We start from the raw sequence: 21,557 nt of genomic DNA on the forward strand, positions 1-21,557 counted from the left end.
TAACCAATATCAGGAAAGAGAGACATCACTGGATTCTACAGACACTAAAAAGTTAATGAGGAAGTATTTTTAACAACTTTATGCTACTATATTTACAACCTAATTAAAATGGACAATGTCATTCAAAGATACAAACTACCAAACTCACTCAAAAAGAAACCGATAACCTGGGTAGTGCCATATCTATAAAGTAAGTTGAATTTGTTAAAAACATTCCCAAAAAGAAAACTCTAGGCCCAGGTGGCTTCACTGGTGAATTGTGCCAAACATCTAAAAGAGAAATAAAACCAATTCTATATAAACTCTTCCAGAAAATTGAAAAGAAAAGGGAATTATTTGCAAATCATTTAATGATGCTAGCATTACATTGATGCCAATACCAAAACATTACCATGAAAAGACCTCATGAACATAGATGTATTAAATTTTTTTTTTGAGATGGAGTCTTGCTCTGTTGCCCAGACTGGAGTGTAGTGGCACTATGTCAGCTTACTGCAACCTCCACCTCCCGGGTTCCAGTGATTCTCCTGCCTCAGCCTCCCGAGTAGCTGGGACTACAGGTGTGACCCCACCATGCAGAGCTAGTTTTTGTAGAGACGGGGTTCCACCATGTCAGCCAGGCTGGTCTCAAACTCCTGACCTCGAGTGACCCTGCCTCAGCCTCCCAAAGTGGTGGGATTACAGGTGTCAGCCACTGGGCTCAGCCAGTATAAAAATTATCAACAGAATTTAGCAATGAAATTTAACAATATATAAGAAGGATCATATATCACAACCAAGTGAGGTTATCACAGCAATGCAAGGTTGTTTAACATTCAAAAAGGTAATTCATCATATTAGCAGATTAAAAAAGAAAACTCATTTGATTATCTCAACAGATACAGAGAAAAGGGCTGCGTAGGGTAGCTTACGCATGTAATCCCAGCACTTCGGGAGGCTGAGGCGGGGGCTGTCTGAGCCCAGGAGTTCAAGACCAGCCTGGGTAAGATGGTGAGATCCCCCCATCTCTATAGGAGGAAAAAAAAAAGAATTAGCCAGGGGTGATGGTGTTTGCCTGTACTCCCAGCTACTTGGGGAGGCATAGGCAAGAGGATCTCTTGAGCCTGGGAGTTTGAGGATGCAGTGAGTTGTGATCGTGCCACTGCAGTCCAGCCTGGGCAAGAGAGTGAGACTACATCTTTTTAAAAACAAACAAACAAACAAACAAAAAAACCACAAAAAACAACAACAAAAAAACTGTTCATGCTAAAATATCTCAGCAAACTAGGAATAGAAGGGAACTTCCTCAACCTCATGACGGGCTTCTCAAGAAATGTACAGCTAACATCATACTCAATGTATAAAAAGCTGAATGCTTTTCTCCTAAGATCAGGTGTAAGGCAGGGGGTTCTAAGTAAGTTTTAAGATTACAAAGGAGTCATAAGACCAAAAAATTTGAGAACTATGATTCTAGGAGAAGGGAAAATTGATAATATAGGAGAGGAGAAATACTGCAGTACTACACATGAGGAGATGCTTCTGTCTGACTCAGTTTTCGCAGTTTTTACAATGGCCTACAAGGCCCTTACATGATCTGTCCTCTTGCTAACTCCTTTCTGCCCTCATTTCCTACCACTCTCCACTTGCTCCCTCCGCTTCAGTCACACTGGCCTTTTTGCTGTCCCATGAACACGCCAAGTGTACTCACCCCAGGGTCATTGTACTTGCTTTGCCTTCTGCTTGGAATGACTCATTCCTTCTGACATCTGCTTGTTTGGCTTCCTTGTGCTTTCAGATGTCTGCTCAAACGTCACTCTCGAAGAGGTCTCCTCTGACCAACACAACCTATCAAAAATAACAACTCTCACCCTACCCTACTCCAATCCAGGGACTCCCTATTCTTCTCCCTCTGCTTTTTTACCATAGTATTTTTACCATCTGCCATACTACAAATGTATTTGTTTGTCTGTTCCCTCATGACTAGAATCTAAGCTCCATGAGAGCAGGACTTTGCTGTATTGTTCACTACTATATCTCCGGCATTACTGAATAAATGAATGAATAAATAGGATGCAGTGTGAAGGAAGAGCTTTAGATAGGAGCAGGGACACTTCATGCCCTGTAGCAAGAGCAACTACAGATTATATGGGTATTAAAGGAGATTGGTTGCTATACCTGGTGAGAAAAGAAGGTAGTTTTCTTGTGATAGCTTGTTTTCCCTTCACGACAAAACACTTCAAACTGCATATGACTAAAGTCATCCTCAATCTCATTCTTCCTTCACAGCCTACATCCAACCCTTCAAGTCCTGTTGATTCTCTATCCAAAATATATATCTATACATCTTTTTACATTTTTTATTTTTTTGAGACAGGGTCTTGCTCTGTCACCCCAGCTGGAGAGCAGTGGTGTGATCATGGTTCACTGCAGGCTCAAACCCCTGGGCTCAAGCCATCCTCCCTGCTCAGCCTCCTGAGTAGCTGGGACTACAGGCATACACACCATATCTGGCAAATTAAAAAAAAAATTTTCTGGAGATAGAGTTTCTCCATGTTACTGAGGCAGGCAAAATATATTTTGAATGCATCCATTTCTCACTCCCTATAGCCACCACCTTAGTTGAGGCTACCACCAACTCTTGCTAGTACTAATGCAATACCTTCCTACTCTTACCTGCTTCCAATTCTTTTTGTTTTTTGGGGGATTTTGTTTTATTTTTTGAGGCAGGGTCTCCCTTTGTTGCCCATGCTAGAGTACACTGGCATGATCATGGCTCACTGCAGCCTTGACCTCATGGGCTCAAGTGATCCCACCACCTCTGCTCCCAAGTGGCTGGACTACAGGCATGTACCACCACATGCAACTAATATTTTTTTAATTTTATTTTTAGTAGAGATGAGGTCTCGCTATGTTGCCCAGGCTGGTCTCAAACTCCTGAGCTCAAGCAACCCTCCTGCTTCAGCCTACCAAAGTGATGGGACTATAGGTGTAAGCCAAGCTACCCGCTCACTTCCAACTCTTATTCCCTTCTGATCCGTTCCCCATCTATCAACAAGAGTGGTCTTCACAAAACAAATCAGATCATATTATTCCCCTGCCTAAAGCTCTCCCTTCAGTAGCATCTCACTGTACTTAGAATAAAATCCAAACACTTTTCATAGCCTCAAGGCCCTGTATGATCTACCTCCTGACTACTTCTTTCCCAGCTCACATAACACTCCTTTCATTCATTTGACCTCTCAGTTCCTCCAACATGCGAAAACTTTTTCCACCTGGGGCCTCTGTACCTGCAACATTCCTTCTTCATGCAATGCTCCTGCCTCTACTCATGTCATGTATGGTTCCTTCACAATTAGAGTGACCCCAACTTCACCCCAGCTTGTCCGGGACCTTCCCAGCTTTAGCAGTGAAAGCCCCACATCCTAGAACATTGCAGTCTCAGGCGAACTGCAAGAGTTCATCACTCTGTTCTTTTTTTTTTTTTCTTTTTGAGATGGAGTCTCACTCTGTTGCCAGACTGGAGTGCAGTGGCATGATCTCAGCTCACTGCAACCTCCGCCTCCTGAGTTGAAGCAATTCTCCTGCCTCAGCCTCCCAAGTAGCTGGGACTACAGGTGCGTGCCACCACGCCAGGCTAATTTTTGTATTTTTAGTACAGACGGGGTTTCACCATGTTGGCCAGAATGGTCTCGAGCTCTTGACCTCGTGATCTGCCCACCTCGACCTCCCTAAGTGCTGGGATTACAGGAGTGAGCCACTGCGTCCAGCCAATCACCCTATTCTTTTTTTTTTTTTTTTTTTTTTTGAGACGGAGTTTCGCTCATTACCCAGGCTGTAGTGCAATGGCACGATCTCGGCTCACCGCAACCCCCGCCTCCTGGGTTCAGGCAATTCTCCTGCCTCAGCCTCCTGAGTAGCTGGGATTACAGGCATGCGCCACAATGCCCAGCTAATTTTTTGTATTTTTAGTAGAGACAGAGTTTCACCATGTTGACCAGGATGGTCTCGATCTCCTGACCTCGTGATCCACCTGCCTCGGCCTCCCAAAGTGCTGGGATTACAGGCTTGAGCCACCGCGCCCGGCGAATCACCCTATTCTTAACCAAATATCTTTCCACTTGTGGAGGTCTTCCCTTATTATTCTCCATTTAAAGGTTTCCTTCTATTAGTCACTATTTCAGCCCCCATTTTGTTTCCATCATTACACTTGGACTATTTGGAATTACTAAATTATTATTATTATTAGAGATAGGGTCTTCCTCTGCCACCCAGGCTGGATTGCCGAGGCATGATTATAGCTTGCTGTAGCCTTGAACTCCTCTGGAGTAGCTGGAACTACAGGTGCATGCCACCATGCCCGGCTAATTTTTATTTTTATAGCAATGGGGACTTACTATGTTTCAGGGCAGGTCTCAAACACTGCCTCAAACTATCCTCCTGCCTTAGCCTCCCAAAATGTTGGGATTATAAGTGTGAGCCGCCACACCCAGCCCAATAGCTAAATTATTTTGTCTGTTATGGCAGACATTTGCAATTTGGTTGCCCAGCATACTGCTTCAGTAAAATCTCAAGTTAGAGAGGCAGTCCTGCCTCCTGATGAGGAGGCCAACAGGGGACAGATATTCCCTTTTCCACACCCTTATGACCGACTAGATATTCCTGCCTGGGATTTTGAACCTTGAAGAGGCTCAAAAAGCAAAGGGTTGGTCCAGACTTTTTATGGTTGCTGCATCACAGTGGAGAATATAGCAGCTGGTAGCAAATATCCATGAGCAGCACAGTCTATCTAGCAGCAAGCCTGATCATGTTCCATGGCAGGATGCCAGTAATGGTGGCATTGAGTGTCCAGCCAGCAAGTGGTGGCATCCTGAGCACAATGTTCCTGGAATAGTATTTTAGCCAGGTCTTACTTTGTTTTCCAGCCTTCCTTGTAATTCTGAGTTCCTTGATATCCTCCAGAAAAATCTCTTTTCTGCTTGACGAAACTAGAATCAGTTTCTATTATTTGCAACCAAGAACTCTAACTAGAATATCTATTAACTTGATGAAAAATGTTGTTGTTTTGATGCATCCCTGACAAGAATGTAAGTTCTAGTCTGTTTTGTTCACCATTGTATCACCAGTGCCTACCACACTGCTTAACATGTAACAGGTACTCAAATATTTTTTAAATAAATGAATGAGAAATCACTAAGGTTACAACAATCTTCAAGGAGGTCACTGATTTATACAGGTATCTATTTATTTCCAATTATTATTATTATTATTTTTTTGAGTCAGGGTCTCACTCTGTCACCCAGGCAGGAGTGCAGTGGCGCGATCTTGGCTCACTGCAACCTCCACTTCCTGGGTTCAAGCGATTCTCCTTCCTCAGCCTCCCAAATAGCTAGGATTATAGGTGCGTACCACCATGCCCGGCTAATTTTTCTATTTTTAGTAGAGACGGGGTTTCATCACATTGGCCAGGCTGGTCTCAAATTCCTGACTTCAGGTGCCTGCCTGCCTTGACCTCCCAAAGTGCTGGGATTACAGGCGTGAGCCACTGTGCCCGGCCTATTTTTTTTCTCTATTTAACATCAAAGAGGTAAACCAGTAACAACAACAAAAAAAATCCCTATCCCTTTTCTTTCTTTTTTTTTTTTTGAGACAGAGTCTCACTCTGTTGCCCAGGCTGGAGTGCAGTGGCGCAATCTCAGCTCACTGCAACCTCCACCTCCCAGGAAGTGATTCTCCTTCCTCAGACCCCTTAGTAGCTGGGATTACAGATGCATGCCACCATGCTGGCAAGTTTTTGTATTTTTAGTAGAGATGCGGTTTTGCCATGTTGGCCAGACTGGTCTCAAACTCCTGACCTCAAGTGATCCGCCCAACTCAGCCTCCCAAAGTGGTGGGATTACAGGCATGAGTCACCATGCCCAGCACCCTATCCCTTTTCTAACCTAAAACCAACTGCTATGTATATTCTTATAGGGTAGGCCATCAATCAAAAATGACTTTATGGCCATGCATGGTGGCTCACACCTGTAATCCTAGTACTTTGGGAGGGTGAGGTGAGAGGATCACTTGAGTCCAGGAGTTAAGACCAGGCTGGGCACCACAGTGAAACTGTCTCTACAAATATTAGCTGGGCATGGTAGCATGTGCCTGTAGTCCTAGCTACTCAGGAGGCTGAGATGGGAGAATCACCTGAGCCCAGGAAGCTGTGACCTCCGGTGAGCCCTGATCATGCCACTGCACTCTAGCCTGGAAGACAGAGTGAGACTGTCTCAAAAAAAAGAGAGAAAGAAAGAGAGAGAGAGAGAAAGAGAGAAAGAAAGAAAGAGAGAGAGAATGACTTCATAAGAGTTAGGATCTAAGAAAATGAACCCATAAAGGGACAATTTTAAAAAATTTTTTACTTAATTATTTGTATTTTCTGCCAAGCCTCTATTGTCTAAACATTTTTCGAAGACCATAAAAATGCACTTTGAGAGGACAAGGCAAAAAAAAAAACCAAAAAAAAAAAAATTTAAAAAAATTAAAAAAAAAAAAAAGAACAACAACAAAAAAGAGAGGCCAAGGCAGGGGAAACACTTGAGCTCAGGTGAGATCAGTCTGGACAACATAGAAGACCCTGTTTCTTAAAACAACAACAACAACAACAAAACAACTCATAGCCCTATGCCATTCTTCTACCTAAACAAAACAAAACTTCCAGAGCAGTGGTCCCCAACCTTTTTGGTACTTGGGACCAGTTTTGTAGAAGACATTTTTTCCATGGACCTGAGTGGGGATACAGTTTCAGGATGAAACTGTTCCACCTCAGATCATCAGTCATTAGATTCTCAGATTCTCATAAGGAACAGAGAACTTAGATCCCTCACAAGTGCAGTTCACAAGAGTTTGCCTTTTATGAGACTCTAATGCTGCAACTTACCTGACAGGAGGCGGAGCTCAGGCGTTAATGCTCACTGGCACCTCCTACTGTGCAGCCTGGTTCCTGTACTGGGGACCCCTGTTCCAGAGTATTGCCTGGGGTCAATCTATTTTAAGACCATGCTTTTATACTATCTATATTATGCAATTAAGAATGATATTTCTGAGACTATGAAAGATCTTCAATCACCAGAGATTCAATTATGTTCACTGTACTGTACTTTAATTTCATAAAAGCAGATCAACATACCTTAGACAAGTTTTCTTTTTTTTATTTCTTTTTTTGTTTTTTTATTTTTCTTTTTACCTTAGACAAGTTTTCAACAATGAAATTGAAAATAAAATAATTTTTAAAGTTAACATTAAATTCAATTTGCTAATTCAATACCAGTTGAGACTTAACTATATTAATTACAACATTCCGCAAATGTGAAGACTAACATATTTGTGAAAGTGATGCTAACTGTTCATTTTACATTGCTGTTTTTCAGAAGCCCTAGAAACCTTTCCCCATGCTGACTATTCCTAACTTGCTGTTTTTCTATAGATCTACTATCCATCATCAGCAAGTCCTCAAAACTGTTTATGTTTTAGGAAGGTCACTGTCGATTCTCCCAACATCCATCCACCTTCTTCAGATTGTATCTTAGTTCTGTTGTCCCACAAACCAATGAAATTAAAAATAAAATAGGATTTAATACTATGTTGTAGAACATGGCCGGGCACAGTGGCTCATGCCTGTAATCCCAGCACTTTGGGAGGCCGAGGAGGGTAGATCACCTGAGGTTGGGAGTTCAGACCAACCTAACCAACATGGAGAAACCCCGTCTCTACTAAAAATACAAAATTAGCCGGGCATGGTAGCACATGCCTGTAATCCCAGCTACCCGGGAGGCTGAGGCAGGAGAATCACTTGAATCTGGGAGGCGGAGGTTGCGGTGAGCCGAGATCGCACCATTACACTCTAGCCTGGGCAACAAGAGCAAAACTCCATCTCAAAAAAAAAAAAAAAAAAAACATAACTCTCAAATTTAGTGTGCATCAGAATTAACTGGGAGAATTGCTAAAAACAGTCTCCAGAGTCAAGTAGATCCTAGTTTAAACCCTGGCTCTACTGCTTCTATGTAATCATAAGTATCAAACCTTACCTTATGACCCAATGAACTCCCCTCAAAGAGAGACAATAGTCATTTTTCAGGGTTGATATGAGAATGAATTGTGACTAGGGATATATACTGCTTAGCACACGGTGCCTAGTATTCTCTAAGTAGTCAATAAATGGGAACTCTTATTATTGCCTGGCTCTCATTTTTCCTTTCCATTCTAGTCCCTGTACCATATTCAATACTAAAACTCATTGTTTTTTCCACATTCTTGCAACGTCCACTGACAACACTTTGGAGAGCATGACTTCACAATACTTCCACTAAGCTTCTCTAGCACTCTACATCAGGCTCTCAACAAACTAGGATTAAATAAATAAATAAAAATATTTCTTTTTTTTTTTTTGAGACAGACCCTCGCTCAGCCACCCAGGCTGGAGCGCAGTGGAATAATCTCAGCTCACTGCAACCTCTGCCTCCTGGATTCAAGCAATTCTCCTGCCTCAGCCTCCCGAGGAACTGAGACTACGGGCACACGCCACCACACCTGGCTTATTTTTGTATTTTTAGTAGAAACGGGGTTTCACCTTGTTGGCCAGGCTGGTCTTGAACTCCCGACCTCATGATCCACCCGCCCCTGCCTCCCAAACTTCTGGGATTACAGGTGTGAGCCACTGTGCCTGGTCAAAAATACTTCATTCTTAAAGGGAAAATTAGACTGGGTACGGTGACTCATACCTGTAATCTCAGCGCTTTGGGAGGCTGAGGTGGGTGGATTATGAGGTCAGGAGTTTGGGGACCAGCCTGGCCAACATGGTGAAACTCCGTCTCTACTAAAAATACAAAAAATTGGCCAGGCATGGTGGCAGGTACCTATAATACTACCTACTCAGGAAGCTGAAGCAGGAGAATCTCTTGAACCCAGGAGGCAGAGGTTGCAGTGAGCCAAGATCAGGCCATTGCACTCCAGCCTAGGCAACAAGAGCGAAACTCCGTCTCAAAAAAAAAAAAAAAAAAAAACCGGAACAGGGGTAATTTTTAAAAAATAAAATAAAATAAAAAAATAAAAATTGCAATCATGTTACTATACTACCAAGAGCTCAAATGTGGCATGCACTCAAACTGACTAATATCTCCCCTAGCTCTCAAAAACTCTCTTTCTTTTCTTTTTTTTTGTTTTTTTTTAGATGGAGTCTTGCTCTGTCACCCAGGATGGAGTGCTGTGGCACGATCTGCAACCGCCACCTCTCAAAGTTCAAGCAGTCCTCCTGCCTCAGCTTCCCAAGTAGCTGGGATTACAGGTGCCTGCCAACAAGCCCTGCTAATTTTTGTATTTTTAGTAGAGACGAGGTTTCATCATGTTGGCCAGGCTGGTCTCAAACTCCTGACCTCCAGTGATCCGCCTGTCTCAGCCTCCCAAAGTGTTGGGATTACAGACATGAGCCACCGCGCCCAGCCTAGGTCTCAAAACTTTCTAAACCAGCCACTTCATACCTTCTCAACAACTTTCAATTACATTCCTGTTCTTACTTTACTATGTCCACCTAATGATACCTGGCTCTTTAGCCAGGCTTTGAATCATCACTGACTTTCCTGCTGCCTTCACCACCACCTATTCTTCCTCAATCCCTTGTTCATCCACCATTGGCAATCTTTAACCCTTACTATCATCCTTGGAGTTCCAAAGTCTCCAATCTCGCTTTCAGGCCAGAATATTCTTGTAGGAAGATATTTCCAAAAAGTGCCATGCAGGTCTACCTGATAATACCCTTACAGGACCTTACAAATATCATCTTACTAACCTTTTAGTAATTCTACAGTCTCCAAAAGTCAATTACAACCTTCTTCACACACTTTAAGACTCTCACCTCACAATCTCCTCTGAATAATCAGATTGCTTCCATTTTTACTTTGCTGAGGACATCAAGGCCATTGAGCATCCCCTCACCTATCAGCCTTCTTCATAACTCCACATATTTTAGTCCCTATAGTACAATAATTAAGCACTAACACTACACTATAATAATTAAGCACTATTAATTGACAAGTATTGTTCTACATGATTTTTGTGTAATTAACTCATTCAATCCTGACAACTCAAGAAATTGAGCACAAAGAGATCATATGACTCACCTACAGTCATATATCTAAAACTGGAAGAGTCAAGCTATGAATCCAGGCAGTCTGGCTCCAGAGGCTACTTCTCAGACCACTGCGCTGCACTGATTCACATGCTCTTAATCTTTCCCACTGATCCTGGATAATTTCAAAGTCATGCTTTGATAGGGACTTGGAAAGGTGGTCATATAGGGTTAGTTATCCTTAGCTGTTCTGTTTTAACTTTTCTACAAAGGAGAATATATTCAAGGATGATTTGTGAAATTAAAAATTCATAAAATGACTTACTACAAAGCTACAGTAAACAGTGTGGCACTGGCATAAAGACAGACATATAGACTAATGGAATAGAATAGAACCAAGAAATAAACTCTCGCATATATGGTTAAATGATTTTTGAAAAGGGTGCCAAGTCCATTCAATGAGGAAAGGATAGTTTTTTCAACAATTAGTGCTGGGACAACTGGATTTCCACATGCAAAAGAACAAAGTTAAAGCCTTCTCTTATACGATATACATGCATTAACTCAAAATGAATCAAATATCTAAACTTAAGAACTATAATTATAAAACTTTTTAAAGGAAATAGGGAGATGAGCCCAGTGGCTCACATCTGTAATGGCAGTACCTTGGCAGGCCATTACAAGATCAAGATCGCTTGAGGCCAGAGTAACACAGTAAGACTCCCATCTCTACAAAATACAAATTAGCCAGGTGTGGTGGTGCATGCTTGTTGTACTAGCTACTATGGACACTGAGGTGGGAGGATCCCTTCAGGCCAGGGGTTTGAGGTTACAGTGAGCTATGTGATCACATCACTGTATTCCAGCCTGTGTGAGACCCCATCTCTACTATTTAAAAAAAAAGGTGGGGAGCGGGGTGAGGAAAGCTGTATGACATTGAATTTGGCAATAATTTCTCAGATACAACACCAAAAGCACAAGCAACAAAAAAAGTGGACAAATTAGACTTCATCAAAATTAAACACTTTTTTGCACCAAAGGACACAATCAACAGAGTGAATAGGCAACCAACAGAATAGGAAAAAATATTGCAAATCATTTATCTGATAAGGGATTGATATCCAGAATATATAAAGAACTACAATTCAACAACAATAAAAGAAACAACTCAATTAAAAAATGGGCAAAGGACTTGAATAGACATTTCTCCAAAGAAGACACACGAATGGCCAGTAAGCATATGAAAAGGTGTTCGACATCACTAATCATTAGGGAAATACAAATCAAAATTAAAATGAGATACCACTTCATAGTCATCAGGATGGATATTATCAAAACCAGAAAATAACAAGTGTTGGTTATGATATGGAGAAATTGGGACACTTGTGCATTGCTGGTGGGAATGCAAAATGGAACAGTTGCTGTGAAAACGAGTTTCTCAAAAAATTAAACATAGAATAACCATATGACCCAAAAATTTCACTTCTAGATATATACCCTAAAGAACTGAGGCTGGGTGTGATGGCTGATGCCTGTAATCCCAGCACTTCGGGAGGCTGAGGCAGGTGGATAACCTGAGGTCAGAAGTTCAAGACCAGCCTGACCAACATGGTGAAATGCTGTCTCTACTAAAAATATAAAAAATTAGCCAAGTGTGGTGGTGCATGCCTGTAGTCCCAGCTACATGGGAGGCGGAAGCAGGAGAATCAGTTGAACCCAGGAGGCAGAGGTTGCAGTGAGCCAAGATTACACCATTGAACTCCAGCCTGGGCAACAAGAGTGAAATTTTGTCTCAAAAAAGAAAAATAAAAGAACTGAAAGCGGGGCCAGGTATAGCGGTTCTTAAACCTGTAATCCCAATTACTTGGAAGGCTGAGATGGGAGAACTGCTGGAGCCCAAGAGTTCAAGGCTACAATGAGCCATGATCACATCACTGCACTGCAGCCTGGGCAACTGAGTGAGACCCTGTCTCCAAAAAAGTAAAAGAACTGAAAGCAAGGACACACACAGATATTTGTAAACCAATTTTCATAGCAACGATATTCACAATTGCCAAAAGGTTGAAACCCAAATATCACAAAATGTGGTACATGCATACAATGGACTATTACTCTGGTATAGAAAGGAATGAAATTATGATACATGCTACAACACAGATAAAGCTTGAGGACATTATGCTAATTGAAATAAGCCAGTTACAAAACAAAAAACCCTGTATCCTTCCACTTTCCAGAGATACCTAGAATAATCAAACGTATAGATTATTCTATACTTTCTATAGAAAGTAGAATGGTGGTTGCCAGAGGCTGGGAGAGGGGGAAAATGAGAAGTTGTTTTATGGGTACAGAGTATCAGTTTTCCAAGATTAAAAGAGTTCTGGAGATTGGTTACACAACAATGTAAATGTATGTATTACTACTGAACTATATGCTTAAAAATAGTTATGATGATAAAGGTTATGTGCATTTTACAATTTAAAATAAACCTGATTTAAAAGAAAAAAAAAGAAAACGAAATTCTGATACATGTTACAACACTGATTATCAATGAAAACATTACACTATGAGATATATGCCAGAGACAAAAGGACAAATACTGTATGCTTCCATTTATATAAGGTACCTAGCAGTCAAATTCATAGAGGGCAGAAAATAGAATAGTGGTTACTAGGGGCTGGGGAAGGGAGAGAAAATGGGAGTTCTTGTTTACTGGGTACAGGATTTTGTTTGCGGGGCCAGGTGCAGTAGCTCACCTGTAATCCCAGCACTTTGGGAGGTTGAGATGGGCAGATCACCTGAGGTCAGGTGCTCAAGACCAGCCTGACCAAAATGGTGAAACCTTGTTTCTACTAAAAATACAAAAAAATCAGCTGGCCATGGTGGTGCACACCTGGAATCCCAGCTACTCGGGAGGCTGAGGCAGGAGAATCACTTGAACCCAGGAGGTGGAGGTTCCAGTGAGCCAAGATCATGCCACTGTACTCCAGCCTGGGCTACAGAGCAAGACTCCATTACAAAAAAAAAAAATTTTGCTTGGGGTAATAAAAAAAATCCTAGAGATGGGTAAGTACACTCACAATAAAATGAAGGCACTTAATACCACTAAACTGTACACTTAAAAATTATTAAAATTGTAAATTTTGTTTTACCATAACAAAAAATGTATAAAACAAACTAATATATAAATGTAACCCCTGTATTTGTGTCCTAGATCTCTCCTTTTTGATTCCTAGCTAATATTATTCCTATCTCTCTACTTATCAGTACCACAGTGGCTACCGCTCTTTCTTCCCAGACTTTCTCTTCACTTTAAACTTAGAGTCATTGGCTTTCATTTTCTCCTCTACATGGCTGGCCCTGAAATGTACATTTCTCATCCTGTAGCCTCAACTCCTCATTTAGTATTTCCATCTAAATTTCCTCCTTAGCATTTCTAACTTAATGTCCAAAACAGAACATATCTATTCCCTCTGAATCCACCCTTCTTTTCAAATTCATTATAGTGTTGTCACCATTTCTCCAGCTAGTCAGGGTAAAGTCAAAAATAATACCCTTCCAAACACCTATGTCCTTTTTTCATATCATCCTGCTATTCACAGCACTTTTTTTTTTTTTTTTTGAGATGGAGTCCCATTCTGTTGCCCAGGCTGGAGAGCATTGGTACAGTCTCCACTCACTGCAACCTTCACCTCCTGGGTTCAAGTGATTCTCCTGCCTCAGCCTTCCAAGCAGCTGACATTACAGGCACTCACCATTACACCCAGATAATTTTTGTATTTTTAGTAGAGACGAGGTTTCACCATGTTGGCCAGGCTGGTCTAGAACTCCTGACCTCAGGTGATCTGCCCACCTCAACCTCCCAAAGTTCTGGGATTATAGGTGTGAGTCACCACTCCCGGCCCATAGCACTTTTTTTCTTTTTCTTTTTTTTTTTTTTGAGACAGAGTTTTGCTGCTGTTGCCAGGCTGGAGTGCAATGGAGCGATCTCGGCTCACATCTTTGCTTCCCAGGTTCAGGTGATTCTCCTGCCTCAGCCTCCTGAGTAGCTGGGATTACAGTTGCCCGCCACCACACCCGGCTAATTTTTTTTGTCTGTATTTTTAGTAGAGACAGGGTTTTGCCATGTTGGACAGGCTGGTCTTGAACTCCTGGCTTCAGGTGATCCACCCGTCTCGATCTCCTAAAGTGTTGGGATTACAGGCATGAGCTCCCGAGCCCAACCAGTACTTTTTTTTTGAGACACAGTCTCACTATGTTGCCTAAGCTGGAGTGCAATGGTGTGATCTCAGCTTACTGCAGCCTCTACTACCTGGGTTCAAGTTCAAGATTTTTCTGCCCCACCCAAGTAGCTGGGATTACAGGCACTTGCCACCACACCTGGCTAATTTTTGTATTTTTAGTAAAAATGGAGTTACACCATGTTGGCCAGGCAGCTCTTGAACTCCTGGCCTCAAGTGATCCACCAGCTTCAGCCTCCCAATGTGCTGGGATTACAGGCATGAGCCGCCATGCGTGGCCTCATAATTTTTACTACAGTATGTTGTTGTAATTGTTCTTTTTTATTATTAGTTATTATTGTTAATCCCTTACTATGCCTAAGTAAAAAAACTCCATCACAGGCATATATGCATAGGAAAAGCATAGTATATATAGGGTTCAGTACTGTCTGCAATTTTAGGCATCCACTGGGGGTCTCAGAATGCATTCCCTGTGGATAACGAGTTACTACTGTATTATAAACTGCTCTTTAGGTTTTTTTTTTTCTATTTTATTGAGGTATAAGTGACAAAATTTATATATACTAAAGGAGTACAATGTAATGATTTATGTATATATTATGTAAAGATTACCACAATGAACTTAATTAACATATCCTTCACCACACAGTTACCCTTTCTGTGTATGTGATGAAGACACGAACTGCTTTTAATATTTTATTCATGATAGGCCTATTGAGGAGGTAGTTTTTAATTATTACGCTCTCCATTTTATAAATTAAAAACTGAGATCAAGTGGTTGTCTTGTGAACAGTCAAAACACCAAGTAAATAAAAGAATGAGGCTGGATATGGTGACTTACACTTGTAATTCCAGTACTTTGAGAGGCCAAGGTGATAGCAGCTGCAGCTCCAGAGGGCTTGCTGCCATCATCACGCCGATTGCAGCAGAGAGGCATGGATAGGGCTGCATGATGCGTGCAGCTAGCAGGAGCCCTGCCCCTTCTGAGCTGGGGCAGGAGCTCCCCTGGTGCTGCTGGAAACCTGGGCCTCCCGCTCCATGGAGCAGGCAGGAGCTATGCCCTCCTAGGTGGTGTTGCAGCCACCCAAGTTGTAGCTGCAGATCTGAGCCTCCCTGTGCTCTTGACAGGGGCCAGGAGCAGGCAGGATCACTGCCCTCCTGAGTGCAGCTGCAGCCGCCCTCCCAGGTGCAGGACCTAAGTGTCTCTGTACCCTGTACCCATGGGGGCCTGGGAAGGCCTGCCTCCTCCCACTTCTCTCTGCCCCCAGCACCCACTCCAATCTCAGAGTGGGGTTGGGGCAAGCCCAGGTGCTGTCACAGTCTTGAGGGGTGTGCACACCCTCAGGGGAGCACCCTGCAGCCTCTGCCCCCTCCAGAATTTGGGTACAGAGAAGCATTAAGAGGGGAAGCCAAGCAGAGACAGAGAGCTCAGTGCTGGCCTACAGATGCACCTTGGTGTGAGAAGCCTGGGTGCCATGGACTGCTGAGAGAGGCAGACAGGCTTCTGGGTGGAAAGGAGGTTCCCATAAGGCCCCATCTTCAGGTCAGGAAGGGCTTAAAGGCTAGGGGCTGGACTGCCAGTCCCGCCCACCAGATGGGGATTTGTGGTGCCTTTTCCAGCAGTCCATGAACCAATCAGGGAGCACTTTCTTCCCTCTGAGGTCCATAAAAGCCTCAGGCTCAGCCAGAGCAGGGCAGAAGACAGAGAGAAGATCACACAACCAAAAAGGAAAGAGGAGCTATGCTGTCTGTTGAGAGCTAGGAAGTCAACGGGGACCTGCCTGCAGAAAGAAGCCACCTACTCCAGGGTCTCCTCTTTGCTGAGAGCTGAATACTGGATAAGACAAACTGCCTACAGAGAGGAGCTGCCCCCTTCTGGTCTCCTTTGAGCTGTTCTAACACTCAATAAAGCTTCTCTTCGTCTTGCTCACCGTCCACTTGTTTGTGTATCTCAATGCAGGACAAGAACTCAGGCAAAGGCACTACTGACCACAGAGGTTTCTGGCCAGAAAAGCAACACCCTAAAGATCCCGCAACAAAGGCAAGAGGACTGCTGGAGCCCAGGAGTTCCAAACCAGCTTAGGCAACACAGCAAGATCCCATCTCTACAAGTGAGCCAAGACTGCACCACTGCACTCCAGTCAGGATGCCACTGCACTCCAGCCTAGACGCCACTGCACTCCAGCCTGGACGACAGAGAGAGATTTCGTCTAAAAAAAAAAAGTTTTTTTTTAATTAGCTGGGCATGGTGGTATGCACCTGCAGTCCTTACTACTCAGGAGACTGAAGTGGGAGGATTGCTTGAGCCCAGGAGTTCACCACTGCACTTCAGTCTGGGTAACAGAGCAGAGCAAAACCCTTTCTAATAAACAAATAAATGTTAAAAATAAGGCTGAGCACAGTGGTTCACGCCTGTAATCCCAGTACTTTGGGAGGCCAAGGTGGGCGGATTACCCGAGGTTAGGAGTTCAAGACCAGCCTGATCAACATGGAGAAACCCCATCTCTACTAAAAATACAAAATTAGCTGGGCATGGTGACACATGCCTGTAATCCCAGCTACTCGGGAGGCTGAGGCAGGAGAATTGCTTGAACCTGGGAGGCAGAAGTTGCAGTCAGCTGAGATCATGCCATTGCACTCCAGCCTGGGTAACAAGAGTGAAACTCCGTCTCCAAAATAAATAAATAAATAAATAATAAAATAAAAATAAAAATAAAAATAAATAAAAGCATGAGGACTAGAATGCAACTGTCCTAACCCCACCATACAACACTGGCCTTGTGAAATGAATAAATTTTAAAGACAAACTCAAAGCCCTGCTTGTTTCAAAGAAACAAAGTTGGTTTAGAAATGCTAAATGCAGGCCAGGCGCAGTGGCTCACACCTGTAATCCCAGCACTTTGGGAGGCCAAGGCAGACAGATCACAAGGTCAGGAGTTTGAGACCAGCCTGGCCAATATGGTGAAACCTCATAACTACTAAAAATACAAAAATTAGCCAGGCATGGTAGCATGCGCCTATAGTCCCAGCTACTTGGGAGGCTTAGGCAAAAGAATCGCTTGAACCCAGGAGGCAGAGGTTGCAGTCAGCTGAGATTGTGCCACTGCACTCCAGACTGGGCGACAGAATGAGATTTTGTTTCAATTGAAAAAAAAAAAAAAGCTAAATGCAGGCCAGGCATGGTAGCTCACACCTGTAATCCCAGCACTTTGGGAGGCCAAGGTGTGTGAATCATTTGAGCCCAGGAGTTTGAGATTAGCCTGAGCAACATGGTGAACCCGTCTCTACAAAAAATTAGCCAAGTATGGTGGCATGTGCCTCAGCTACTCAAAGGCTGAGGTGGGAGGACTGCCTGAGCCTTGGAGATCGAGGCTGCAGTGAGCTATGATCACACCACTGTACCCAAGCCTGGGCTACAAAGCAAGACCCTGTCCTCTATTTAAAAAAAAAAAAAAAAACTAAACTAAATGCCTCAGAAACTATCTTTGGCATATCAGTATATAGACTATAACCCACAGCCTTCGGGTATATCTCTCAGTAATATGGGAAAGACAAAAGGAAACAGAAGTCTCTATTAGAAAATACCTGAAAAGTCACATTAGGTATATTATATACGTTACTATTATCCTGGAGGCATCACTTACACTAGATTACTTTGTTGCTAATCCACTCAAACTACTGACTGGAACCTGCTCACCAGGAGTAAGAAGATTCCTGTAGTGACCTGATAACCTATCAGTCAGGTAGCCCTATAGTCTAAAGATAGTTCAGGCTGGCCGAGTGCGGTGGCTCACGCCTATAATCCCAGCACTTTGGGAGGCTGAGGCTGGTGGATCACGAGGTCAAGAGATCGAGACCATCCTGGTCAACAAGGTGAAACCCCCATCTCTAGTAAAAATACAAAAATTAGCTGGGCATGGTGGTGCACACCTATAGTCCCAGCTACTCAGGAGGCTGAGGCAGGAGAATTGCTTGAACCCAGGAGGCGGAGGTTGCGGTGAGCCGAGATCGCGCCATTGCACTCCAGTCTGGGTAACAACAGCGAAACTCCGTCTCAAACAAAAAAAAAAAGATAGTTCAGGCCAGGCGTGGTGGCTCATGCCTGTAATCTCAGCACTTTGGGAGGCCGAGGCAGGTAGATCACTTGAGGTCAGGAGTTCGAGACCAGCCTGGCCAATATGGCAAAACCCTATCTCTACTAAAATTACAAAAAATTAGCCAGGTGTGGTGGTATGCGCCTGTGATCCCAGGTACTTGGGAGGCTGAGGCAGGAGAATCACTTAAACCCAAGAGATGGAGGTTGCAGTGAACCGAGATCACAACACTGTACTCTAACCTGGGTGACACAGTGAGACTCCATCTCAAATAAATAAATAAGTAAGTAAATAAATAAATAAAGGTTATCACATCTTGTTGATCTCTGTAGCTCCAGCATTTAGTGGAGTGGCTGCTACATATTAGGCATAAAATATTGTTTATTTAGGCCAGGCGCAGTAGCTCATGCCTGTAATCCTAGCACTTTGGGAGGCCGAGGTGGGTGGATCACCTGAGGTCAGGAGTTCAAGACCAGCCTGGCCATCATGGTGAAACCTCATCTAAAAAAAAAAAATTGTTTATTTAAGAATGAATTGTTGGCTGGGTACAGTGACTCATGCCTGTAATCCCAGCACTTTGGGACGCCAAGGCAGGCGGATCACCTGAGGTCCATAGTTCAAGACTAGCCTGGCCAACATGGGGAAACCCTGTCTCTACCAAAAATACAAAAAATTACCCAGGCGTGCATGCCTGTAATCCCAGCTACTCGGGAGGCTGAGGCAGGAGAATTGCTTGAACCTGGGAGGCAGAGGTTGCAGTGAGCCAATATGGCACCACTGTACTCTAGCCTGAGCAACAGAGCAAGACTCCATCTCAAAAAAAAAAAAAAAAAAGAATGAATTGTTAATTAAACTAAATTTGGCCTGAGGATGCCTCTGTACTTGAGTCTTTACATACCAAGTTGCAACCTAACTTAGTCCTTAAACTAACTGAAAGCCTAATTTAGAAATATACTTTTGTATTAAAAAGCTGAGTCTCAGCAAAGCACAGCAGCTGAGCTTCAGTCAACCATAAGCAATCAACTGTTTAAACCAGTTCAAATAAGGCAGACACATGGCTTTAACCAATTGGGCTGTCTCTGCACCTCACTTCTGTTTTCTGTACTTCATTTTCATTTTCCATCCATAATACTGCCTGACCACATAGCAAATGGAGTTTTACTGAATGTGTTCGGGCTATGAGGGTTGTTGGATTCACTAGTTATTTTTTTGCTCAAATAAACTCTCCTAAGTTTAATTTGTCTAAAGTTTTTCTTTTAACAGAATGAAGGAATATGAAGAATGCAAAGATACTATTACAGAACACTTTACCTTGGCTTCTTGATCTCCCAGGGAAAACTCCATTAATTCATCTGAAATCTCTTCTGCCTGGTCTTCTCTTAGTTTTGGATTTTTATCCAATTTTGGAACAGCAGTAATAGGACTGCCCAGATATTTCATTTCACTGTCCACCAAATTTCCATTGTCCTATCAAAGATATTGACCACATTAAAAACTACTCAAAATATATCAAAATCCTAAATGTAAGAGCTAAAACTATAAAACTCTTAGAAGAAAACATAAGGGAAAAAATTCATGACATTGGATATGGATAATGACACCAAAAGCACAGGAAACAGAGCCGCTCGTGGTGGCTCACACCTGTAATCCCAGCATTTTGGGAGGCTAAGGCAGGCAGATCACCTGAGTTCAGAAGTTTGAGACCAGCCTGACCAGCATGGAGAAACCCCATCTCTACTAAAAATAAAATATTAGCCAGGCGTGGTGGCTCATGCCTATAATCCCAGCTATTTGGGAGGCTGAGGCTGAAGAATTGCTTGAACCCGGGAGGCAGAGGTTGTGGTGAGCCAAGATCGCGCCATTGCACACCAGACTAGGCAACATGAGCAAAACTCTGTCTCAAAAAAAAAGCACAGGAAACAAAAGAAAAAATAAACAAATTGGTCTTCATTGGAATGAAAAACTTTTGTGCATCGAAGAACACCATTAAGAGAATGAAAAGGCAACCCAGAGAATAGGAGAAAACATTTGCAAGTCACATATTTGATGAGGGATTAATATCAGAATATATAAAGAACTCCTACAACTCAATAACAACAACAGTAACAATCAAAAAGGACAAGAATGGACATTTCTTCAAAGAAAATATTCAAATGGCCCATAAGCACATCAAAAGATGTTTAACATAAGTAATCATTATGGAAATGAATATCAAAACTGCAATGGGATACTACTTTATACCCATTAGGATGGCTATTATATGAAATAACAAGTATTTGTGCATTGCTGGTGGGAATGTAAAAGGGTACAGAGGCATACTATGGATACTAGCATGGCAGTTCCTCAAAAATTAAACGTAGAATTATCACATAATCAAGCAATTTCACTTCTGAATATATACTCTAAAGAATTAAAAGCAAGGGCTGGTGCAGTGGGTCACACCTATAATCCCAGCACTTTGGGAGGCTGAGGCAGGCAGATCACGAGGTCAGGAGTTTGAGATTAGCCTGGCCAACATGTTGAAACCCTGTCTCTACTAAAAATACAAAAATTAGCCGGGCATGGTAGCACGTGCATGTAATCCCAGCTACTTGGGAGGCTGAGGCAGGAGAACTGCTTGAACCCTTGGCAACATGGCAAAACCTTGTCTCTACAAAATATACAAAAAAATTAGGCCAAGGCAGGCAGATCACATGAGGCCAGGAGTTTAAGACCAGCCTGGCCAACATGGCAAAACCCTGTCTCTACTAAAAATACCAAAAAAATTCACCAGGTATGGTGGCACACGCCTGTAACCCCAGCTACTAGGGAGGCTGAGGCACAAGAATCGCTTTAACCTGGGAGATGGAGGTTGCAGTGAGCGGAGATTGCACCAGTATACTCCAGCCTGGGTGACAGAGTGAGACTTTGTCTCAAAAAAAAAAAATTGTCCAGGCATAGTGGCAAACACTTGCAGTCCCAGCTACTTGGTAGGCTGAGGTGGGAGAATCATCAGAGCCTGGGAGTTTGAGGCTGCAGTAAGCTATGATTGTGCCACTGCACTCCAGCAGAGATGACAGAGTGAGACCACACACACACACACACACACACACACACAAACACACACACAGAAAGAGAGACAAAATATTGTATTATTCCACTCATATG

At 42.9% G+C, this 21,557-nt stretch overlaps 1 protein-coding gene across 3 annotated transcripts in view; it reads right to left on the minus strand.

The window, feature by feature from the left end:
• CDC25C (cell division cycle 25C) overlaps window positions 1-21,557 on the minus strand; it is a 46,897-nt gene that overhangs the window by 15,905 nt on the left and 9,435 nt on the right. For all 3 annotated transcript variants that reach the window (XM_021664954.2, XM_012476683.3, XM_064366361.1), the window contains one exon: window positions 19,722-19,877. In XM_021664954.2, coding sequence (XP_021520629.2) covers window positions 19,722-19,877 — 156 coding nt within the window. The remainder of the gene's footprint in view (window positions 1-19,721; window positions 19,878-21,557) is intronic.

The sequence above is a fragment of the Aotus nancymaae genome, unplaced genomic scaffold, assembly GCF_030222135.1.
Source record: "Aotus nancymaae isolate 86718 unplaced genomic scaffold, 86718_ANA_hifiasm-v0.15.2.pri h1tg000064l_1, whole genome shotgun sequence".
NCBI classification, from domain to species: Eukaryota; Metazoa; Chordata; class Mammalia; order Primates; family Aotidae; genus Aotus; species Aotus nancymaae.